General features: G+C 54.9%; 1 protein-coding gene across 1 annotated transcript; it reads left to right on the forward strand.

The window, feature by feature from the left end:
• Positions 1-1156: 1156 nt before the first annotated feature.
• On the forward strand, positions 1157-21370 carry TLDC2 (TBC/LysM-associated domain containing 2). The gene is made up of 6 exons (XM_073309941.2): positions 1157-1300; positions 5779-5943; positions 7083-7235; positions 12340-12435; positions 18684-18757; positions 20626-21370. The coding sequence occupies exons 1-6, from the start codon at positions 1157-1159 to the stop codon at positions 20759-20761; spliced, it is 768 nt and encodes a 255-aa protein (XP_073166042.1). The 3' UTR covers positions 20762-21370.

Raw genomic sequence — 21370 nt, forward strand, 5'->3', positions numbered from 1 at the left:
GCGAAAGGAAGAGGAATAGGAGATAGAGAGCTCTTCTAGTCTGCACTCACACAGCCCTAGCATTCCTGTCCTAGGGGTTCCAGTGAGGCAGTCGCTATAGGGATACTGTGTGATTAAGAATAGGAGGGGGGTTAGGATGGGCAGTGGGGAACAGGGTGAGAGGTGGGGGCCAGACAGGGGGAATGGGGCCATGGGAAAGTGTGCCAGTTGGTGGGGAATGCGAAATGAGGGGTGGGCTGGGCCAGGTGGAAAGGCAGGGGGTCTGGTTGAGAGGGATCAGGAATGAAAGGGGGGCCAGTTGCTGGGGACTGGTAGGGGAGACAGGTCCAGTGAGTGTGGAGAGGAAGAGGAGCCGTATGTGAGATCATCTCTCTACAGAGCAGCGGGGCACTATACAGACAAATCTGGGAAGCTCTGCAGTTTCCTGGGTCTCTTTGTGGGACTGACTGTGTTCCGTGAGTACTAGTGTGTGTTTCTGTTGTCTCAAATAGTCTCTGGGTTGAAGCTTTCTCTGAAGTTGTCAGCATCTCTTGCTGATGTTTACAGTATTTATTCTGCTGTCAGAACAGCCCTCCAGGTGTGGGGACTTTGCTCCTAATCACCTTAGTGTTTGTTTGCCCAGGTTCACTTTCTAATTTCTGTTTGTAGACTTGCTGTATTTCTTATGCCTTTAAAAAGCAGAACTAAACCAAACCCCAGTGTTTCAACCGCTTCTTTCTCCTTAAAAAAATAAACCCACCTTCACCATTCATGAGCAACCTGAGTAAGAAAGTACATGTAACCGGTCCTCCAATACCAAAGCAGGGTGCTCAGCTCAGTACCCGGGTGAGACCCTACAATAACAAAGCCAGCTGCATGCAATAGAGGGAATAAGCACTATGGTTAGGACCCCAATTTTGCTGCAGTCTTGCGAAGAGCTCTTTGAGACCGCCATCAGGAAGACATTCATGTGCAATTACAAAGAGTTCAAAGCCCTTTAAACTCCTTTTTCCAATTGGAGAGGAGGGGTTTGATCTGTCTTGTAAGCCCTCCACAGACACTTGCTATCTAATGGGGCCCTGAGCAGTAGAGGCCACCCACGGTTGATGACCTGACTGCTATACCAGGAGGTGGGAGAGCCCAGCTAGAGGGAAGCAGTAAAATCTGCGTTCTTTAGATGGGAGTGTTCTCAACAGGCCATTGGCAGGCACCTGCTTTCCCCTCCCCTAGGCAGCTCTCAGCAGTGAGCACAGCTCCATGCACCTGCTGCAGCACTCGCCCACACACCATGAAAGCTCTCCGGGGCCGCTACACTCTCCTGGTATGTACCGCACCGCATCGCGTGTGCCCAGGGGAGATGGATGGGGGTTGAAACTCAGAACAAACCGCAGGCAGCTGTGCTCTGTAACTTGCTTCTTTCCTTTCTGAAACAGGCTGATCAGGTTCAGCTGTAAGATGGTGCAATGACGCTAGCTCGGATTTACTGCTACTGGGGCATCAGTTACCAGCTAGATTTCATTGATTTTAACAAGGGGACCTTGTCCAGAATGCATAGGCTGTTACCCTTCAGATTGGTACTATTCCTACTGGAGAAAGTCCTGACCCAAAACCCTAGATCCAAGTGTCCCCAGATTTGGGGGAACCAGATCCAGTCATCTCAATCCAGCTCCAAACACTCCTGGACTCCAGGAGCTGAGATCCAGAGCTTGAGTTAGAGGGTTGGGCCCATTTCTAAATCCCGGTGCTGGCTTTGAACTGTGCACCTGCAAACCTGCAACTCTCTATCACGGATATGACAGCAGCACGGGCGGCAGGCTGGGTGTTGTACAAATATGTGAGAGACACACTCGCTGTCTCGCAGAGACTGCAGATGGAAAAGAACAGACAAAGGGGCGAAAGCAATACAGCATACAGGCAAAGTGCCCTGGCTGACAGCCAACACAGGGTGTAAATGTTTGAGTTGTTCTTCCCTTCCTTTAATATGGAAAATGAAGGGTGCTTGTTAGTTACAGAGGTCTGTCCTGCTCTCACTGCATCTGGTGCAAGCCTCAGTGTAGATGCAGCCTCAATGGAAAGGGGGCTGATGGTGCAATAGACCCTGGTAATTTACCAGATTCACCTGCACTGGGCTGAACCGCACTTCACATCCATGTCGTGTGTCTATATTAGGGGTTTGCACTATCAGTATCACCTCAGCTGTGCAGTGTCTTTAATGCGGACATGGCCCAGCTCCCCTGGCCAAGGGCCCAGCCTGCAGCATCCACCTGCCTTTTCAGTCACAGCTGGCTGCCCAATGTAATCTGATCTGTTTTCTTTTTAAATTGTGATTCTTCAGTGCCGGGCAAGACCAATCAAAACAAACAGGGGCAATGTGGCTCTGACAAGCTCCAGCTCTGTTTACCAAACATCAGCACTGGTTCTGACCTGCATGTGGATCAACGGGGTCCCAGAGCCAGAGGTGCTGGCTTCCCACAGTAACAGGTCCAGGGCCTGACTGTTCCAGGGCTCAGGCCTCTGCCTGGAAAGGAATGTGATTTCAGCACCCGAGGTGGGGTGCAAAATGCTGCTGCTTGCTAATTGTTTTCTGTTTCTGGTGCCGGTGGGACTTTCTGTGCATCCTTCACTGTGTTTCCTCCTAGCATGCGTGCAAAGGCAAGGGGAGAGAGAGCTGTGCCTTGTGGAGGCAGGTTCTCATTAATTTAATGCAGAAAGAGAGTTGCTTTGCAAGTAGCCCAAGAAAGAAATGCTGAGGCAAGGAGAAAAGATGAGTCGGGAAAGCAACTGACTCTGCTTTCAGGCTTAGCATAGTCCAACTGGGCCCTGAGTCTTGACTTGAGCAGATATTAGTGGACTTTCTAGGAGATCTGACATGCTTCCTGCTATTTTCCCCTTGTTTATTTGTTTGCATTTTCTTTGGGGATGGGAACTCCCCTGAGTCAGGGAGCGAAGATGAGTTTCTGACCAACTATCCCAGCAAGGGGAAAGCAGGGCTGGGCAGTGATTTCTGCCTGACTCATGGGGCACGAGTGCTGTGACAAGGCTTTAGATCTGTCAGGGCTGAAATCTCTTGTACAATATCGAGCAGGAAAACTACACCAAAGAGCAAATTCTGCCTTCATAATTTGCCCTTCTAGACTCTGCAGATGTTTGACATTATGCAATGTCCAAGTACTTGTCACAGCCGGTCACGTAGCCGCAGAAATGTTTAATAGGCGGAGCGGATAGAGCCACCTGTAGTAAAGGTTGCTCAACACTTTCACTGTTCTCAGGTCTCTGCTTGAAACAAACAAACAAACAAACAAAAACCTTTCAGCTAAAATGTCCAAGAATGAGATTGGGGGAAACAATATTTTTGCAGTTGTTTAACTGAGACTCTCTAGGGCCTCCATGAGTTAGAGCATAGCCTTGAAATCCAGAGTGTGGTGTGCGGGAGAGGGGGTTACCTTTTGTTCTTCCCCTGAGTATTTGCCCAAATTAGGTCAAGTTATAAAACTATGAAAAAAAATCTCAGTTTGCAGATGCTCAGTAGACCCTTGTTAGAGTTTGGCAGCTAAATTCTCTGAAGATTCTGCCCACACTGAGCATGTTCCACTCCCTTAAAGTGCCTAAGTGCTCACTGCACAGGCGCCTTCCCAGGGCTGCAGAGGCTGAGGTGGGCTATCCCTGCATTTGTTCCCCTACAGCTGTTAAGGCCACCATGGTGCTGCGTGCTGGAACTTTGAGCCGGGAGCCAGTGTCTCCTGCGCTCTCAATGCTCCCTCTGCCAGTGCCCCCGCAGCATGGTGGGCAGGAGGAACCAGCCACATTGGAACGGGGTGAGGGGAGGCCAGGAGCAGGAGCCAGGGACATGGGAGGAGCAGAGTGAGAGGGAAAAGGGGAGTATGTAGATGCTGAGGGTGAAGAGGGTGGGAACTAGGGTGGGGAAGATCGGATAGGAGCAGAGTGGAGTGTAGGGGAAAGGCATGGGGCTAAGGGCTCTATAGGTGCAGAGAGAGCAGAAGCCAGGGGATGGGAGCAGGTGGCTCGGGGACAGGAGTCGGAAAGGGTGGGGTGGACAGGAGCAGAGGGGGAGAGGATAGGAGAAGGGAGGGGAAGGAGCCAGGGGTTAGATTGGTGGATAGGAGGAGGAGGAGGAGGGAGGAGCAGAGACAGGCTAGGGAAACAGGAGTAGAGGGATCTACAACCACTAGATCACACTCCCCTACAGATCCTAGAATAGAACCCAGAATTCCTTTGCTGTCATCAAATAGCTGTGAAACTCACGTCTCCTCCTCTGGGCCCCATAGAGGTTAAAGCCTACTGCTGCTGCTACCGGCTCCTCTGGTAGCTCAAGTAGCAGAGGTCTGTGCTGTGGAGCAAAAGACTGAAGCCCTGCTGTGGACCCAAACTGAGGGTCAATATGAGGGAATTTTCATTTTTCAGGGGGGGGTTTTTCTTCAAAAAATTAGGAAAGTATGTCCCCAAAACCACATTAAAAGACTGTTAAAGTTGCCAAGTCAGGCACTCAAAAGCCAGGAAATGCCAGGATCAAGATCGCCCATGCAACCCTTATCCAGGTCCCCCGGGGGGCCGCATCCTGCATTTGAGTTGCACTCAGTAGCACCTGAGCAGCAGCGGGCAGTTTGCCCAGTGGCAATACAAAGCCTGGTGAATACTGGCAGCCCGCCCCTTATCGAAGCCTGGGGGTGGGGCGGCAGGGCAGGTGTCACGTTCTCAGGAGTCAGCTAGGCGTTGTGGTGCAGGGTGCCAGTGAGCAAAACAAAATCACAGCAACAATGCTGAGATTCCCAGAGCGGGAATTATGTGCCTGGCTCCCTATGTGACGAATGGGGAGACAAAGGTGCCTCACAATGCAATTCACAAAAGCCATCAGGGGAGGTGAGAAGCCACCTAAGCTAGCCAATGGGAGAGGCCAGTTAGAACCGCCCCCTCTCTGCTTGCAGGTCTGAACCCTCGCTTGGCAGTAGGTGCCTGTGCTGTTAGCAAGATGCCTCCAGCACATCTTTGAGCCCCGTGATTAGGGCCCTCACCTGGAATGTGGGAGATTCCTGGTTCAAGTCCCCCCACTGCCTGAGGGGTAGAAGGGCTATGGGGTATTCTCATGTGGGGCTCCCTCTCTCTCTCCTGTCGAAGCTGTTGCACTGGACAGAGTTGGTGTGGAGCCCTCGGGATCCATGCACACAGTGAACCAGATCGTGGTTCGTGGGGCAAGCCCAGGAGTTGGTACATGGCAGCCAGGCCCAGACTGAGGGGCGGTTCTGGCAGCCTCTTTATTCTGTGCCAGTAACAGAAAGGGACCATACAGAAGGTGAATTACCCCAGGAAGGGGCAGCACTGGCCCAACACGCAGACCGATATGCCCCTGACTCCCACAGCTCCCAGTGTAGGCAGTGACAGAGGGTGGGGCTGGGCTGGGAGGCGGGCACGTGTGTTTCAGCTGTTCTGGGCTGTGGAGCAGCCCTGGGGTTGCTCTCTCTCACTCCAAAGGCAGTGCTGTGTCCTGGAGCTCCCCAGACTTGGGGAAGCTAAAAGCCACCTTTTCCCCCCGCTGCCTAGGGCCTGACCCACGCATTGGGCCCTTGAGAGGCTCAGACTGGACCCTGCCCAGTGGGCTTAAAATGCCCTCTTCTACTGAAGGGCTCACCGGGCAGGGCGTGGGTGGTGCCAGCCCCATCTCTGTGCACCAGCCCTCTGGATGGGATGTCCAGGAGCACTGTGGCTGGGTCCGAGGGGGAAGTGCTGCTCTTTGTGCTGGGGTCCCTTATCTCTTCCCCACATGGCGTGGGCATCTCCCCCGAGACTGACTGCCTGGAGGAAGCCCAGCCCCTGCAGTGTGTGGAGACTGCTGAGCAGGAGGAGCCAGGCCTGGCAGGCGTGGGGGTAACAGCATCGCCCCCAGAGGAGCCCTACCAGCCGGTGCTGAATGGAGAGAGCAACATCCTGTGTGCAGGGCAGGTCCAGCAGGTGAGCTCAGTGCAGCCTGGGGGCTCACCCCATTGCAGGGCTAGGTAACCTCACGGGGTCAGGCTGTGGCCACGTGCTTGGCAGTTCTAGAGCCTCCTCTGGCCTGGAGCTGGCCCCTCCACCCTGTCCTCTGGACAGCTCCTCACTGGGATGGAGCCATTCTGTGGGCACCCCAGGGCATGGAACTCGTTCCCCTGGCCGGCCCGGCCCTCCCGGCTTGGTTCAGGCAGGGCAGTGCTGCTGTAGGCTCCTGCTGTCGTTTCTCTGATTCGTAGCCTTGGATCGGCTCACCGCACAGGGCCTGCAGGGGCAGTTCGTGCACCAGCACTGGGCCAGCTCGGACCTCGGGGATCTCAGTGCAACTGGCTCCAAAGCTCTGGCCTGTGGGACTCAGAGGACCATTCGCTCCAGAGACAGTGTGTCACTGGTGAGGGTGCGTGAGCAGGGACCAGCCCCGTCTGGCTCAGGGCCCAGGGGTTTGCCGGGCTGGCAGCTGGGGAGAATGTCCTGGTACTTGTGAAAGGAGGCAAAACCTGATACAGACACACTGAAAGACAGCAAATGTGGAGTCCACAGAGCCACGTATCCAGTCACCCCGCAGAGCTGAGCCCCGTTGCCAAATGACAAAAATAATGAGCAATAAATGCATCTAATAAATCATTTGCCCGAACTGACCATTACCCCTCATTCCTCCCTTCAGTGAATAGCCTTCCACCAGCTCCAGGGTAGGCCTGGACCACAGTGCGTGTTCACCAAGAGGGGTGATGTCCCTGGCAAACCTCGTTCTGGGGGTTCCCCCTTCTGGGACTGGGACACTGGGATTGTTCCACACCCCTACACTGCAAACGCTCTGGCAAATGTTATCCCGAACATCTCTGCTGCCCTGGAGCTGTGTGGATTCTTCACCCTGAAATAGGTGATAGCAGATAGCAAGTGTGAAAAATCGGGACAGGGGATGGGCTCTGTGCATGCAGCCCCCACGGTGCCATCCAGCCCAAAGCCAGACACCCGGAAGAGGACAGCGGGGAGCAGTTGGGTGAGGGAGGGTGTGGAAGTGACTGATGGGAAAGGCTCCTGCCAGAGGTCGGGGAGCAGCGAGGGACCCTGGTGGGAACTGACTCCTGTGGCTCTGTTCCCAGCTGGTGCCCCACCTCCCACCGAGAGTGACCGGGTACCCTTGGAACCTGCTCTACTGCACCGCCAGGGATGGGTTTAGCCTGAAGAGCATGTACAGGAGTATGAACAAGCTGAGCTCTCCTGTGCTGCTGGTCATCCGAGACACCGACAGGCAGGTGAGAGGAGGGAAATGGAATTGTATATTGCACTGGGCTGGGCTTCCCATGCGAGAGAAACATCCAGCTGCTACAGGCCAGCACAGCTCTGGACCCTGCACACTAGGGTCATCCTGCAGGGTGTGGCCCAGGAGCCTGGCTCCCCTTTCTGGCTGTAAGCCCCTTTCTGGGTCCAAGCATACCCTGCAGCCCCACACACTCTGTGCTGGCTCCCATTCCATCCAGGGCATGTCAGAAACACAAGGCAGGGAAGCTACTGCCCTGGTCCCTAGGTTGGGTGGAAGACCTGCAGCCCGGTTCTGCTCTGTGACCTGACAAGTTGGCTAGGCAGAGGGTTTGTGGCCTGGAGTTGGGGTCTGTGTGGTTTATCCTGAGCAAGCTGCACTAAAGGGGATGGTGCTGAGCTCTCAGTGCATTTGCCCTGGGACTCCCGGAAGAAGCAGGCAGAGACACTGCTTCAAATGTGTTTACCTGACCTCAGTGAATGAGCTGGGGACTGAGGAGAAGAGAGCCAGGGAGATGGACTCCTGGGGGATTCTGCACCAAAAAATTAAAAATTCTGCACACAATATTATAAAATTCTGCGAAATTCTGCATATTTTATTGGTCAAAATACCGCAATAGAATCATGGCACTTTCAATTATTTTGGTAATTTATTTCAAAATACCTGTCAGCCACTATGTCAACAATATGGACAACAAAAAAGATTTCCCCAGGAGTAGAGTTAAAGAAACCCCTAAAACAAATGTCTCCAAACTGTGGGGCGTGGGCCCCAGTGGGGTGGGGAGAGAGCGCCACCCAGCCCTGGCCCCAGGTCTGCTCTGGCCCCGCCCCCAGCTTTGGCCCCGGCTCCTGGCCCTGTGCCTGACCCTGTCCCCAGCCCTGTTGTGGCTCCACACCTGGCTGGGGACCCAGCTGCCAGCCCTCAGCCTGGGGCAAAGGCTGGGGGTCGGGGAAGGAGCTGCACCCAGCCATAGGCATGGCTGCCAGCCCCCACCATGGCCCAGCTGCGGCTCTGCTCCCACCCCTGCCTCGAGCCTCGGCCCCTGGCCCCAGACCCACCCTCAGCTGTGGCCCTGCCTTGGCCCCCTTACCCTGTCTGCGTACCCCTCCAGCGGCCCCGCTCCTGGCCCTGGTTCCAGGGAGGAGGCGGGGGGCGTGGACTGGGGCAATTACTTTTCATGAGAAATTGTGGGGGGGAAAAAGTGATTACATGCGAGTCAGGGCCACAAGGCAATCGAGTCACAAGTTGCTGAAATTGTTACTGTAAGGTAAAGCAACAACATTTCACTCCCCACACACCCTGACCCTTCCAGTTGAAATATCCTCTGCCAACCCCTGGAAACAACGTGCCCCTGCCCAGGAAATTCTTAACATGTTCTCATTGGTCCACTTTTTACTCCTACTTTTATAGTTAATGTAAAGGGGTGGGTTGTGAAGATTTTTGACTATGAATAAGGGGTCGCCAATCTGAAAAGCCTGAGAGCCGCTCCTGTAGCCCACGGAGCCCCTCGGGATCTGAAACGAAAGGAATGTGTGATCTGTTACAGTTCTGGGCTGTCCCTTCTAAGCAGAGCAGCGGCAGGTCTGGAAAGAGAAGGATTTGTTAAGGAATTCCAGTACCCAGACTGGAGATCCGAAATGCAGAGTATGCTCAGTGCAGCCTGGCACACAACCCCCGACCTTACAGTGGTGCTTGCCATTGTTTTGAACTGGCTATGTGCTCTGTGCTGGCCTCAGAGAGTAACCCAGCATCTGTAGACTCACATGGGGATTTGACTATGTCAGCATGCTGCTGAGTAAACACCAGCGGGAGGGCAGATGCTGCTGACTGTGGCAGGCAGAACTGTGCTATTCAAACACACTGGGCGATCTGGAGAGCTTTTTGGTGTCTCTGCCAGTACGAAGCACTGGCCACCCATCTGCACAAACATATTAATTTCCCAGTACTGCACATGGGCCACGGCAAAGGCTGCAATGAAAGGCGTGGTGCTGAGTCAGTGAGGAAGAGAGTTGGTAGGAAACTCTCCATAAACAGGTAAAAGCTGAGAAAGCTCCCTCAGGAGTGGAGACGAGAGCAGGAGGGGCTGGTTGGCAGGGCACCCTGGGTAGCACTCTCCTTGGTCTGGGGGGAGAAACCCAGCCATGCCAATACATTGGTAGGAACAGAGGGGCCTTTCAGTAGGGGGTGGAGGGTGCTGGGCTAGGGCCTGCAGAGCAGGGGGCAGGGGCTGGGCTGCTGAAGGCAGGCCAGGGGTAGGCAGGGCACTGCTGAGGCGAGTGAGGTGGTGTAGCTGAGCTCTGCCAGGGTTTGTTGTTGCCTTTGCTGTCTCTCTGTAAGCTCTGGCCTTGGCCCAAGGTGCGAGTGAAACCTCCTGAACTTCTGGGCCACTAAACTTCTCTTGCATGCTCACGCCCCAGGCTCTCCCCATTCTGTATGGTCCATGGCAGCCCCAGGGCCCCAGCCTGCCAGCCCAAGGGGCCTGTGGGATGCATTCGGAGTCCTGGGGCGTGGGAGGCGCTGGCCGGCTGCTGGGGAACACGTGGGCTGTTTGCAACCGGGCATTCCCAGCAGGGCTCTCCTGCCAGGAACTAGTGAGCACCCAGCTGCCCTCTGGTCCATCTCAGACCAGGACCTCCTCCCCTGGATTTTTATTAGAAGAAAAAGGACAAAGAAGCCGGCCGGTGAATGAGCAGCAGCGTCCTGCCCCAGGGACCCAGGCTAGCTGCCAGGCTGCACAGCCATGGGCACCAGTCCCACTCAGAGAGACGCTGCAGCGGGATCCTGCAGCCAGCTCCGGGCACCGGGGAGCTAGTGCCAGACCAGGAAGAGGTGGGAGGCAAGCAGTTCCCATAGTCTCAGGGATTGCAGGGGGGGCCTCTTATCTACCAGCAATAGCATCCTGGTGCCTGTGCACCTCCTGCAGCCCCACATGTCCACCTGCTAGTTCCCCCAGCATCCCTTTCCACATTCATTGTGACCTTAGAGTGCATCCCTGCTGGTCTGGCCTATCTCTACCCTCCCTGGTCTCCCCTCGCCACCTGACCCGTCTACGCCCCCTCCCAGGCCCCCTAGGCATGTGCTAATCCCTGACCCACCTCTCTTCCCGGTCTTCTCCTAGGCTAGTCCCACACCTTGCTGCAGGGAGCCCAGCCCTGCCCTGCCCCCGGGCATGTCCCCAGTCCCCAGATGCTCGTTTCCGTGGGTCTGCCCATTGCACAGAGTGAACTTAGCCAATCAGTGAAGGGGACACATGCCCCAGGCTGGCGCAGGGCTCAGCCAGGCCTTCCAGCCCCTCCCTGACTGGTCCAGACTAGAGAGACCTCCCCCCAGCTGCCAGCCTTTTCAGCACTTCCACTTCTTGTCCCAGCTGAACCAGGGAGAGCAGAGGTGACCGGAGAGTTAAACAAGCAGAGGAATTAGCCCAGCATCTCCAGCGCGCACAGATGGTAGTGCTGGGATGACCGCACACGCCACTCATCTAGCCCTAGATAGCCAAACCTGGCATAACTCTTCCCTATACCTTGGCACCCGCAAGATCAGAGATCAGTGCCACCCAGGCAGGGAGTGAGGGGCTCACACAGTCCAGCCATGCAGAGCTGGAGCACATGCTGGTTAATATACCAACCCGCCACTGTCCAGTGGCATGGGCAGCTCTGGACTCTGCACACCTGGCTCAGCCCCAACCCAGCAAGAAAATGGAGTTAACTCCCGAGAGCTCACCCCCTGTGTGCTCCCACTCACCGTATCACACCCACAGCTACAGCACACGCACCCTGCGGGCTCCTCGCCCCTCACCGCAGCACACTTGCCCCCCTGCCGGCAGTGGTGGGGTAGCACAAATGCTGTGCTGGGAGTATGGGGGGTAGGAGGCCAGAGGTCCTAGGGGCAGTGCTGAGGCTGAGGGCCTGTGGGGTACAGGAGTGGGGGAGAGCTAAGGTAACGTCGGCTCTCTGTAGTTCACCTACTGCCAGTAACTCATGCAGTGCAACTGGGCCAGGCTGAGCTGTTGGAGGGGATCAAATAATCCACCCGCAATTCCCCAAGGCTTTTGCATCCTGTGTCTGGCCCCCCCAGATGCTCCTTGGAAGGGGCTGGGACTGTTCTGGAGCCCATCCCCAGGTCCTCTGCCCACGGTAGGCATTGGGGTGTGATTGTGTCTCCCTGCAGTGGATGGCTCTGGTAACCGTACAGCCTGCTGGTCACAGCCAACAGAGCGACTCCTTCTCACATGGTCACGGCCTGGGCTGCTGGTGATCAAGGTCCCACGCGCTGGACCTGCCAGCAGCAATGGTCTATGGGCAGAGCATGCGAGTACCTGTAGCCACAGCCCTGCATGACCCTAGCTGACTAGCACATGGACACCTGTCCTCAGGGAGCATCTGCCAGTGTCAGGGATTAGCCTAGCACTGGCTGGAGGGAGGATCCAAGGGGTGAGGCACCTTTCAGATGTGATGGTGATGGCTTTGTCCTGTCTGATCGACCCCTTTCCAGCTTGGCTGGAGCCCCGGTTACAAGCCGCAGAACCTCCTGACTGAGTGATACAACCTGGAGCCACTGGTCCTCCCCATAGGGCCTCCAGCATGGGATGTGGAGACCGTGGAGGGGACAGCGGTGCCATGGATTGGCCTGGGTAGTGACTGTGGGTAACTGTTCATAATGGTGCCTAAAAGCCTGGGTGCAGATTCCAGCAGCCTTAGGGCCCTTGATACCCTGCGTTTGGGAGGGGAGCCAGGGCACACACAGCCTGCCCTGAGAGCTGCAATGGCTTGGAGAGGTAAAGCCAGTAACAGACCTTGCCCAGGTCACTTGCTGCTGCTGGTAACTGCAGAATTGACAGCCCCAGCAGTCACACATCACAAGTGAGGCCTCCAGAAATCACTCACGTGATTGGTTTACAAATCAGGAGATTTTTAAAAATAATACATTTTGGGTTCTTTGCCTTCCGGCTTCATTTTGTATCGAATGCAAGCTGAGATTCCCCTGGAATCCCAGGACTCCGGGAGCTGGGGTTTTAAGGAAACCCCAATTACAGCAAAACTTTTGTTAAAACCATGAGAGCCGGCAGTGCTCTGACCTTCTCTCCTCTGCTTCCATTCCAGATGTTTGGGGCCTTCTCCTCCACCACCATCCGACTCAGCAGCTGCTTTTATGGCACAGGGGAGACTTTTCTCTTCTCTTTCTCCCCAGAGCTAAAGGTAACAGTGATGCTCACGTTCTCGGTGCGGGGGCTTTGGAATCAGCTTGTGACTCTCTCTCCCAGGAGCAGAGACAGGGGCTTCTGCTGGCCAAGGCCCAAGTTCAGCGCAGGCCCAGGGGCATGTGGGGGTGCAATCATGCGGGGGAGGGCAAGTCCACAGCATTTCTGCTTCCCCTTCTCCGCCAGCAGTGTGCCCTTGTGGCTCTGCCCCCAACCCTACAGCAGGAGCTCTGGGTCACTCAGCCACTCTGTGTGTGTGTGGTGGTGGGGGGCTCCTCCACTTCCACCCTAAAGGCCCCATGCTGCTGGTCAGCTGCTCCCACATTCCTTCCCCAGAGTGTCACCGGGAACCACGCTGGGAGCCGAGCCAGCGCTGGGGAGAGCATGCTGCACTTCTGGGAGCACCAGGCCTGTGCTGGCCCTATGCCTCCTGGAGCACCCGCCTGGCATCCAAACAAGTCCTTAGTGCTTCTCTTGCTCAGTGCTGAGCAGGACGGGTGCAGGGGGGGATTGAGAGGCTGCTGCTCTGAGGAAGGGAGCATGTCACTAAGCCCCTCTTTAGCATGATGGGCATTGCCCACCATTAGCTGTATGTCTCCTCTGACAGCCATGCTCCACCCACCCCTTCACACCCTGCACTCTGGCCTCATGCAGGGGCTTTGGGCTTGGCTTAGTGCACAGGGCTGAGCTGAGCCCCCTGCAATGCGCACAGCTGCTTTGTGCAACCTGCTGCACACCACACAAACCTGCAAGCCCTAGGCCGCCCTGCTACGCCCATCAGTGCCCACCGCTGCAACCAAGCAGGCTGCTCCTGGGAGCCTAGGTGAGAAGAGGCCTGGAGGGCCCAAAGTCCGTGGCATGTGGCTGATTGAAGCAGCATGAGTCACACCTTGCACAGCATCACCGAGACAGCTTCCTTCCCAACCTGCAGGCACCGCCTGAACTCAGCAGGGCACGGCCAGTTCCTTCCTCACTGCCTCTAGAAATGGCTGCGTAACCCGGTTCCCAAGCCAGCCCCGCCTCAGGGCTCCTTTAACCGGCAGGAGCATTTAATTAGTAGGAATAATTACCAGTAAGTAATTCCTCTCCTTAGTCATTAAATAGTGAATTAATTGTAACAACAGAACTAAGTAACTGACTAATTCAGCATCTGATTATGGAAAATCACTTGATGTTCCTGCTAATGACTGGCAGAGTCAGACTAACCCATGCTCCTGAGGGCACAATCAAGCGTTGCTTGCGAGGCACAGCTCCTCTGGAAGCTGAGTCTCCGAAGGACTGGGCAGAAGCCTCCTCCTTGGACCCCTACAACACCCTAGAGCTTGCGACCTGGCTGGCTTCAGAGGTGTTTCCGCCTGACTTCTGGAAGGGCAGGGTCAGGCCCTAAGAAATCCCAATAGTCCATAATGCTTTTCTCAGGGCCTGACAAATCCACCCGGGTAGGTGTCCCCCAGACAGGCACGCCCCGCTCCCCCCGCAACACTCGCTGCCCAGCCCCGGGAGATACTGCAGCAGAGCCCCAGCCTGGGATCCAGTTTGGTGACTGATCAAATCTGAAGCATTAAGACCCCTTTGTGCAGCCAGCTCCAGCCCTGGCATAAGCTGCACTCACCAACATCAGAGCTGAGGTTTGCTCCTTGCTTGCCTGTAACCTGGGGTTTGGTGAATATTTCTCCTTTCCAGTCATAGGGTGGCCGGACACAGCAATAGACAATGCGTGCTGTGGGTCGGGGGGATGGGAATTCTTCTTGTTACGTACATGCTAAGAACTGGGAAAGCCACTCCCACAAATAAGACGCCTTTGGTGCTTTAGAGCTAAGGTTGCCCAGGTGCAAATCATAGAATCATAGAATCTCAGGGTTGGAAGGGACCTCAGGAGGTCATCTAGTCCAACCCCCTGCTCAAAGCAGGACCAATCCCCAACTAAATCTACTGGAGTACCCGCTAAAATACTAGGAAACCCTCCTTGCCCTTTCCCGCTGTACATGCCGTCTACCCTGTCCCTAGCACCTCACCATCCAGCATACACACACCTTAGCCTGCGCCATGCTGCGCAAGCTGCTGGCATTGCCTGGCATGGGTGGTAGCTCTGGGGCAGGCGGACAGTAGTTTGGGCTGGATTGTTGTTGTCACACTGTGTTGGACTCTGGCTTTGTGGTGGGAGATTAGGAGCAGGTTACATACCAATGTGGCTCTGGAAAGATTTTTAGGAACTGTTTGGTGCATGAAGGTGAGAGTTAGAGCTGCTTAGAAAAATAGCCTTTTTCCCCCCACACTGAAAAGTTCAACTTCGTGGTGAAAAATGTTGGCTGAAAACTGAAAATTTCTACTCTGACTGGAGCTGCAGTGCCTCACGGGCATTGCAGTTCTGTTACCTAATGCTCTGAGCAGGGTTTTCTGGCTGGACTACATCGCCCATGATGCACTATTTTCTCCCTGCTTGGTGATGGGAGGAGGTGCACAGAAGTCCCTGGCAGTGATGCATCATGGGTGATATAGTCTAGCCAGAGAGCCCTATCCATGGAGGAAGGTGGCAGCATGAGGCACCTGAACTATTAATCCCATGAGACACTGTGGTGGTATGTTGAACCAGAATGTTTTGGGTTTTCACCTCTTTTTGCTAACAAAATATTGAGATTTTCCACAGCAACAGACACTTCATTTGCTTGAAAATCCAAATGTCTATCAAAAACAGTTTTGATGGGACCTTTTCGAGCAGCCCGAGCAAAAACATCTGTGACACAGGTTTTGTGTTGTGTTAGGCAATCATGTTCCAGGGGGCTGCCATGTTGGCTTGCTGGGCTTGGCCTCCAGGCTGCACATTTGTTGGTGTGGGGCATGGGGGCTGTACGCTACGGGGGCTGGAGAGATGGGTGAAAAAGGAGCAGTGTGTTCTGGGCAGGAGCAGGAAGAACGTACCTGGGTGTTTCCTAGTGTTTTAGTGAGTGTGCTGCTGGGATCTGTACTGGAGCAACCCTCATTCTCAGCAAACCAAGTGTTTTGTTTGGGGGAATCTGCCCAAACACCTGGCTAAGTCAACTGTTGCTGGGACGGGGGAAATAGTGACTGGGAAGTCCTTAGTTTTCATAATGATCTAACAAGGCAGCTTAGACAAAATGCAGTAGGATGATGGAGAGTTCAGGTACCTCCCAGCTCTGCAACCTGCTCAGGCCCTTGGCCTTCAGCCTGTCGGACGCAGCCGCTTGCTGGGCTCGTGGGGGTCATAACACACGGGAACGGCCAATCCCACTTGCTGCCTCACCCGGAAGCAGCCGGGAACAGGGCTGTCAAACCGAGTCCCATCTCGACTGTGGCACAGACAGGTCTGTTGGTGAGATTCCCATTGCGTTATAGCAGCTTTATGCCAGCAGAGCCAGCGTGAAGGTGCCATAAGCCGCAGCAAGGCCCCCGTGGGGAACGCTCCGGCATGCAGCTCTGGCACAGGGGTGAATTCCTCCTTGGAGTCCAGTCTTGCCTGCATGTGGGGGCTGGCTCTGCCTCTGACTTCAAAATCAGCTCCGTTTCCTAAGGCCGCACGCTGGGAAACCCAAACACAAAGACAGTTTTCGTTTGTGATCCTGTACGGCAGCCATGGCTGTGTTGTGTCGGGGTGGGGAGGCTGCTGTATTGTGGGCTGAGTGCTGGATGGTGTGGGCAACGCAGGCGAAGTTTCAGGTGAAGCCTCTCCTTACACTCCTCCTCCCAGTTCGCTCCATCTTTCTCCTTTTCTGGGGCTGGGGAGCTCCGTGCACAACACCTCCCACAAGCCATTCTGACCCGCAGCTCTGAACTGATTTATCAGCCTCCAACTCAGCTAATTCAAACCCTGTACCTTATCAGCCTCATTTCCTCCCCCCTCTCCCTGTCTGTGGAGTTCAGAGCCACCCCAACATTTAGGGGAATTGTCCACACTAGGAAGAGCCCTGGGCAGTTACTCATTTAACCCCTTATAGGCCTGGTGCACCCTCTGCTAAGCAAGGCACAGGAAATGTTGGCTCCTGGCACAAAGTGCCACCAGGACTGGAACACGAGCTGATCGTGTGAGAACCTGCTCTCTGGCCAGCACTGCTGGTACACCTGTGACTGGCCAAAGGTGCAGTCTAGTGGGACTCTCCCCCTTCCTCACCAGCGGTAGCATTCATCATCCTGCCACATCGCCAGCCACAGGGCCCCAAAGCCATGAGTTAGACCCCAGGGAATCACGAGAGGCTGAAAAATAACAAAGGTCAGTTCTTATTCTTTGCCCCCTGGTTTCTGAACCTGGAGGTGCATTCGGGTCAGAGTCATCAGCTTTCCTCTGCTACCACAAGGGCCAAAAGCTGACATATTTTTAAGGAGAGCCAAGAGGCTGATGTGCTGCTGAAGTGACTCCGGGAGCTGGGGCTTGAAGAAATCAACCATCCCAATAGTCGCTATAAAAGCATGCGCGAGGGCAGCACGGCCAATGCTGACTCACAGGCAGTGGGACTCATCGGGAACAGGGCTGTCAGCTGGCACAGCTCCCCCAACCCGCTGCCTGTGTTTGCCGCTGCAGTAGTGGCTATGCACAGCCCCATCGGTGACTGCACTGCCCCGGAGAGCGCCCCTGCAGGCAGAGTAAAGGAGCTCGCACCACTCCAGCCCGGGAAGAGGGGCACTGTGGGGTGCTGCTTACCCCAGCCACATGGAGCGGAGGGGGAGCCATGCTCCCCTTACTATAGCCTGTGCCTACATTTTGCTAACCAGGACTCTGGAAGAGCTAGAAAAGATTCTGCCCAAGAAGACATACTTCCCTGGGGCACAGCCTGGAATTGAGGAACTGCTGAGCCTTCTGTCTCACCAGCCTGGGCTCCCTCTCTCTCTGTGATGCTGTGACAAGCTGCAGACCCGCTCCCGGTCCTGCCCTTCCACAAACGTTCATAGTCTGGGACACTCCCAGCTGAGTTACATGAATGCTTTCACCAGCCACCAATGAACCAACACTAGGGAGGCTTCAGCCAGTTCCTCCCAGCTCCCCAGCCTAGGACCCTAGAGCTGTGCCATCTTGCCCTGGTCAGAAGCCTGACCAGTGTATGTTATTACCCAGTCCGCCTACTCCCTCAATGTGGAGAGGACAATGTACCAACCTCTGTTCCTGAGCAGATTTCCCTTTGCACGTCAAATAACACACTGTTTTCAGGTTAAAATATAAAAAAGATAGATTTTAAGTGATTACAAGTAGTAAGTCTACAGATCAACATAGATTAGCTAAGAAATAAAACAAAATTGCAATCTAAGTTCTATTAAACTAGACAGGATTTGAATCAAGTAGTGTCTCATCCTGATGGTACAAAGAGTTCACCGATCTGCCATATACAGTCTGGGATTCCTCCTTTCCCACTTGGGACCACCTCTGCAGTCCAGTCTCTGTCCCTGAGGTGTCTCCAGGTGTTGAGTTGTGGGGGGGGGAAGTGAGGCCAAGTGATAATGTCACTTCCCCCTTTTATAGCTTCTCCCATGTGGAGGGAACTTCATTTTCCCAAACAAAGCCCCCAGCACAGTTAGTGGAAGAGTACAGGCACAAGATGGAGTCCAGAGTCATATGAGTTGGTCACCTGTCCTTGCATGCTTTGATTACCCATATTCTGGCTAGAACGGTCACAGGTCCAGCAGGTGGGGCTAAGCTTCTTCCATGGCCCATTGTGTTCACTGATGAGCCATCAACCTGACTGGTTCATTCACAGTGTGCTGGCTAGACGATGTAAACTATTTTGTGGGAGCTACTCAGGAGCAAACACATTTGAAATACAGATACGTAGTCAGTATTCATAACTTCAGATACAAAAATGAAACAGTCATGCAAATAGGATAATCATACTCAGCAAACCATAACTTTTCCATAGACACCTCACATAACATGTTTTGTACAAGATACATCATAATTATATCACCATGGTAGATGTGGGGGGTGCCAGGGTGTTGCATTGGGGTACAGAGCATCACACCAGGTTTCACAGTGAGCTGGTCAGGGTTGGGGAGCTGGTGAATGCATAGTGCAGAGAGGATCAGTGACGCTCTAGGCTGAGTCTTGGTCAGTACTTTGGGCCAAGTAGCTCCTGGTGAGTGGGGTTGCACCGGTGACCCCAGCAGTCATGGCAAGCCACCGCTGACCAGCTCCCTCCACACTGCAGCACAGCTCTACATTCCTGTGCCAGGTGCTGCCCAGGGGGTGTAATTAGCTGTTCCTACACCCCTGCTCTGATTGCTAATGGTTGCTTCTCCTTACAGGTGTTTAAGTGGACTGGCAGCAACACCTTCTTCATGAAAGGAGATGCAGATTTGCTAGTGATTGGCGGGGGCAGGTATGTAGCTGACTGGATGGACCTGCCTTTCACTGGCTAGAGTTCTGGGGCCTGTTCTGCCTAGATGCTCCTAGGGGCCCTTCTGCCCTCACAGCATAGGGGAAGGCTGGGGCTGCAGTACTCCAAGCCAAGCACAGCACAGCCCATCCTGAGCCAGCAGCCAGAGCAGGCAAGCGGAGTCCTCCATCCAGTCACAGGGGTCTGTGTGGATGTATCCACTCACACACGCTGCCCTCCTGGAGGCTGGAGACAGACCTGGCTGCTGTCCTGAGATCTGCTGCGCTGGGTAGCCTTGGGAAGTGGAAATGACTTTGCTCATCTAGTGCGCCTTCAGCCCAGCCCAGTCTAGGGAAGGAGGCTCCAGGGGAGTCGAGTACATGATTCCTACCAATGAATGGATCTGGCTGATTTCCCCTCTGCAACGTCCATGCTCAGAGGTGAGTGAAGGGTTGCAGACGTGTTTGCACTGGTTGCTCTGTTCTCAGGGTACGTCCACACTTGGAGCAGGAGGAGTAATTTCCAGCTTGCGGTGACATCCCTGGGCTAGCTGTGATGCAGCTGGTGCACTAACACTAGAAGCGTAGGGGAGACAAGGCCATTCCCCTGGGAGCAGAGACACTCAGTACTAACAGGAAGGGGGGTCTTGGGGAGGCTGGACAGCCCCCCCCCAGTCCAAGAGTGGGGGGACAGGTAGCATAGAACATGAAGCTGTGTGTCCCCTGGCAGACCGACTGCGAACCCCTCTGCCAGCACTGAACCCCTGTGTGGGTAACACATGCTCAGCCTGGTCATGGCCCCAGCGCTTTGGGAAGCACTGAGCCCTTCCCTTCTGCCACCACCCAGCGCTTTGTGACTGACTGCATCCCCTACCTGCTGCCATATTCCAGCCAGTAACAACACAGGGATGTACCTGACAGAACCAGTTTGCACCAGGACTCCCCTGGAGTTGACCTTGACCAGCTAAATCAAGGTAGAACCTGCATGTGCACCAGGAAGAGGACGGGGGCTAGCCATGCGGACACCCCACCCACCTTCCCTAGCCTAGAAAAACCCTTGAAAGTGAACGCAAAGCAAAACTGCTCAGCAGCCCCATGCCCTGCTCCCTCCAGAGTTCCCTGTGTGCATGGCACTGCCCCTCCTGCTCTGTTCATCTTTCCTGGTCCTGCTCAAGGAGCATAGCAATGGCTGCAGGAAGCCTTGGCTAGAGCATGGCTCCGGCTCCTTGCAGGTTACACAGCCTCTCTGCGCTATTCACCTAGCTGTGAAACAAGCACATTAAAATGCCCCGTTGCCCTGAGAAGCGGCTGTAGCAAGGGGTGTTGTGGGGCTCTGAATGATTCACTATCGTGTGTGCTCGGCTAGAAGGAGGAAGCTATTTCTTCCACCAGCCCTGCATCCTGCCCGTGGATCTGAGAGCCAGGCAGGGCTCTTCCCCCTTCTGCAGCCTCGCCGGTAAAACAGGTGCTGCAGGGCGAGTCAGGAGCACAGGGCTCCTGTCCAGCCCATTAGCCTCCAGAGGCTGCCTCAGTGCATCTCCTTACCCTGCATGGGGCTGCACCAGCAGGAGCAGCTGGGCTGGGGGCTAAATAAGGCGTCTCTAGTGCTCATCAAGAGCCTAGTGCAAAGTGTGGTAGAAAGGCAGCCTTCATGCTGCGCTCAATCCTGGGCAGTGCTGAGTACGCTGCAGTCACTGAGAGCAGGGGTGCGTTGTGCTTGGCAGGATCAGGCCCATTAGCTGTCCTTACACATGGGGACAGAGGCAGGGAACCCTTGTTAGGTAATGTCAGAGAGGCCCCTGCTCTGCCTGTCTTGGCCCCGGGACTGGAGCCCTTGTCCGATACTCAGCTTGATCTTCCCTTTATTTTCAGTGGCAAATTCGGCCTGTGGCTGGATGGGGACATGTACCGCGGGGGAAGCCACCGATGTGAGACGTTTGACAATGAAATCCTGTCGCCCCAGGAGCAATTCTTCATTCAGGACCTGGAGGTTTGGGCCTTGACCTGAGCCCTCAAAGCCCACCCCACCGGGGGTCATGGGAACTGACTGCTTTCGAATGGACCCTGGCTGTGCTTGGCAGTTGTTCCCAGCAGTGTCTGGAACCCTTCGGAGGGCAGTGCTCAGCCTCTCCTCCCCTTTGCCAGCCTGTGCTCCTTTCTCCTCCCCCGCCAGCACTCACGCTCCAGAGAGGGCAGCAGGGGCGTTCCGACCCATTTTCCCATCAGTGCGCTCACGCTGTGGGGAATCAGAGCAGCCCCAGGGGCTGGCTCCCACAAGCACTGGATCTCGATAAAAATGGAATCTCACAAGCAACTGGGTGATTTAAAAATAAAATTCCCACAGGAAGTGACTGAGTGCTGCCAGGCAGTGCCGTGAGTTTGGGAAGTGAGCTCAGCTGTTGTCTGCAGTGAGTGAGGCAACCCCCCCTTCAAGGCAGAGAGAGCAGGGGCACCATGAGATGTGATAGCCAGGCCCCCCTCCACTCTCAGAGAAGCTTGTTGAAGTCAGGCCAAGACCAGTATCGGTGGTGCCTGAAAAGCTACACACGAAAGGGGCACACATTTTTCTGAGTAGGAGCCATGTTAGTCTGTATTCGCAAAAAGAAAAGGAGTACTT

Source organism: Lepidochelys kempii, chromosome 13 (assembly GCF_965140285.1).
Source record: "Lepidochelys kempii isolate rLepKem1 chromosome 13, rLepKem1.hap1, whole genome shotgun sequence".
Classification (NCBI taxonomy): domain Eukaryota; kingdom Metazoa; phylum Chordata; order Testudines; family Cheloniidae; genus Lepidochelys; species Lepidochelys kempii.

Excerpts from the sequence above, each read along its gene's own strand:
- TLDC2 (XM_073309941.2), top strand. The coding sequence starts at position 1,157 with ATGGGAGTGTTCTCAACAGGCCATTGGCAGGCACCTGCTTTCCCCTCC. Across the intron at positions 7,236-12,339 it reads TCCGAGACACCGACAGGCAG|ATGTTTGGGGCCTTCTCCTC; the intron begins GTGAGAGGAGGG and ends CTTCCATTCCAG. Across the intron at positions 18,758-20,625 it reads CTAGTGATTGGCGGGGGCAG|TGGCAAATTCGGCCTGTGGC; the intron begins GTATGTAGCTGA and ends CTTTATTTTCAG.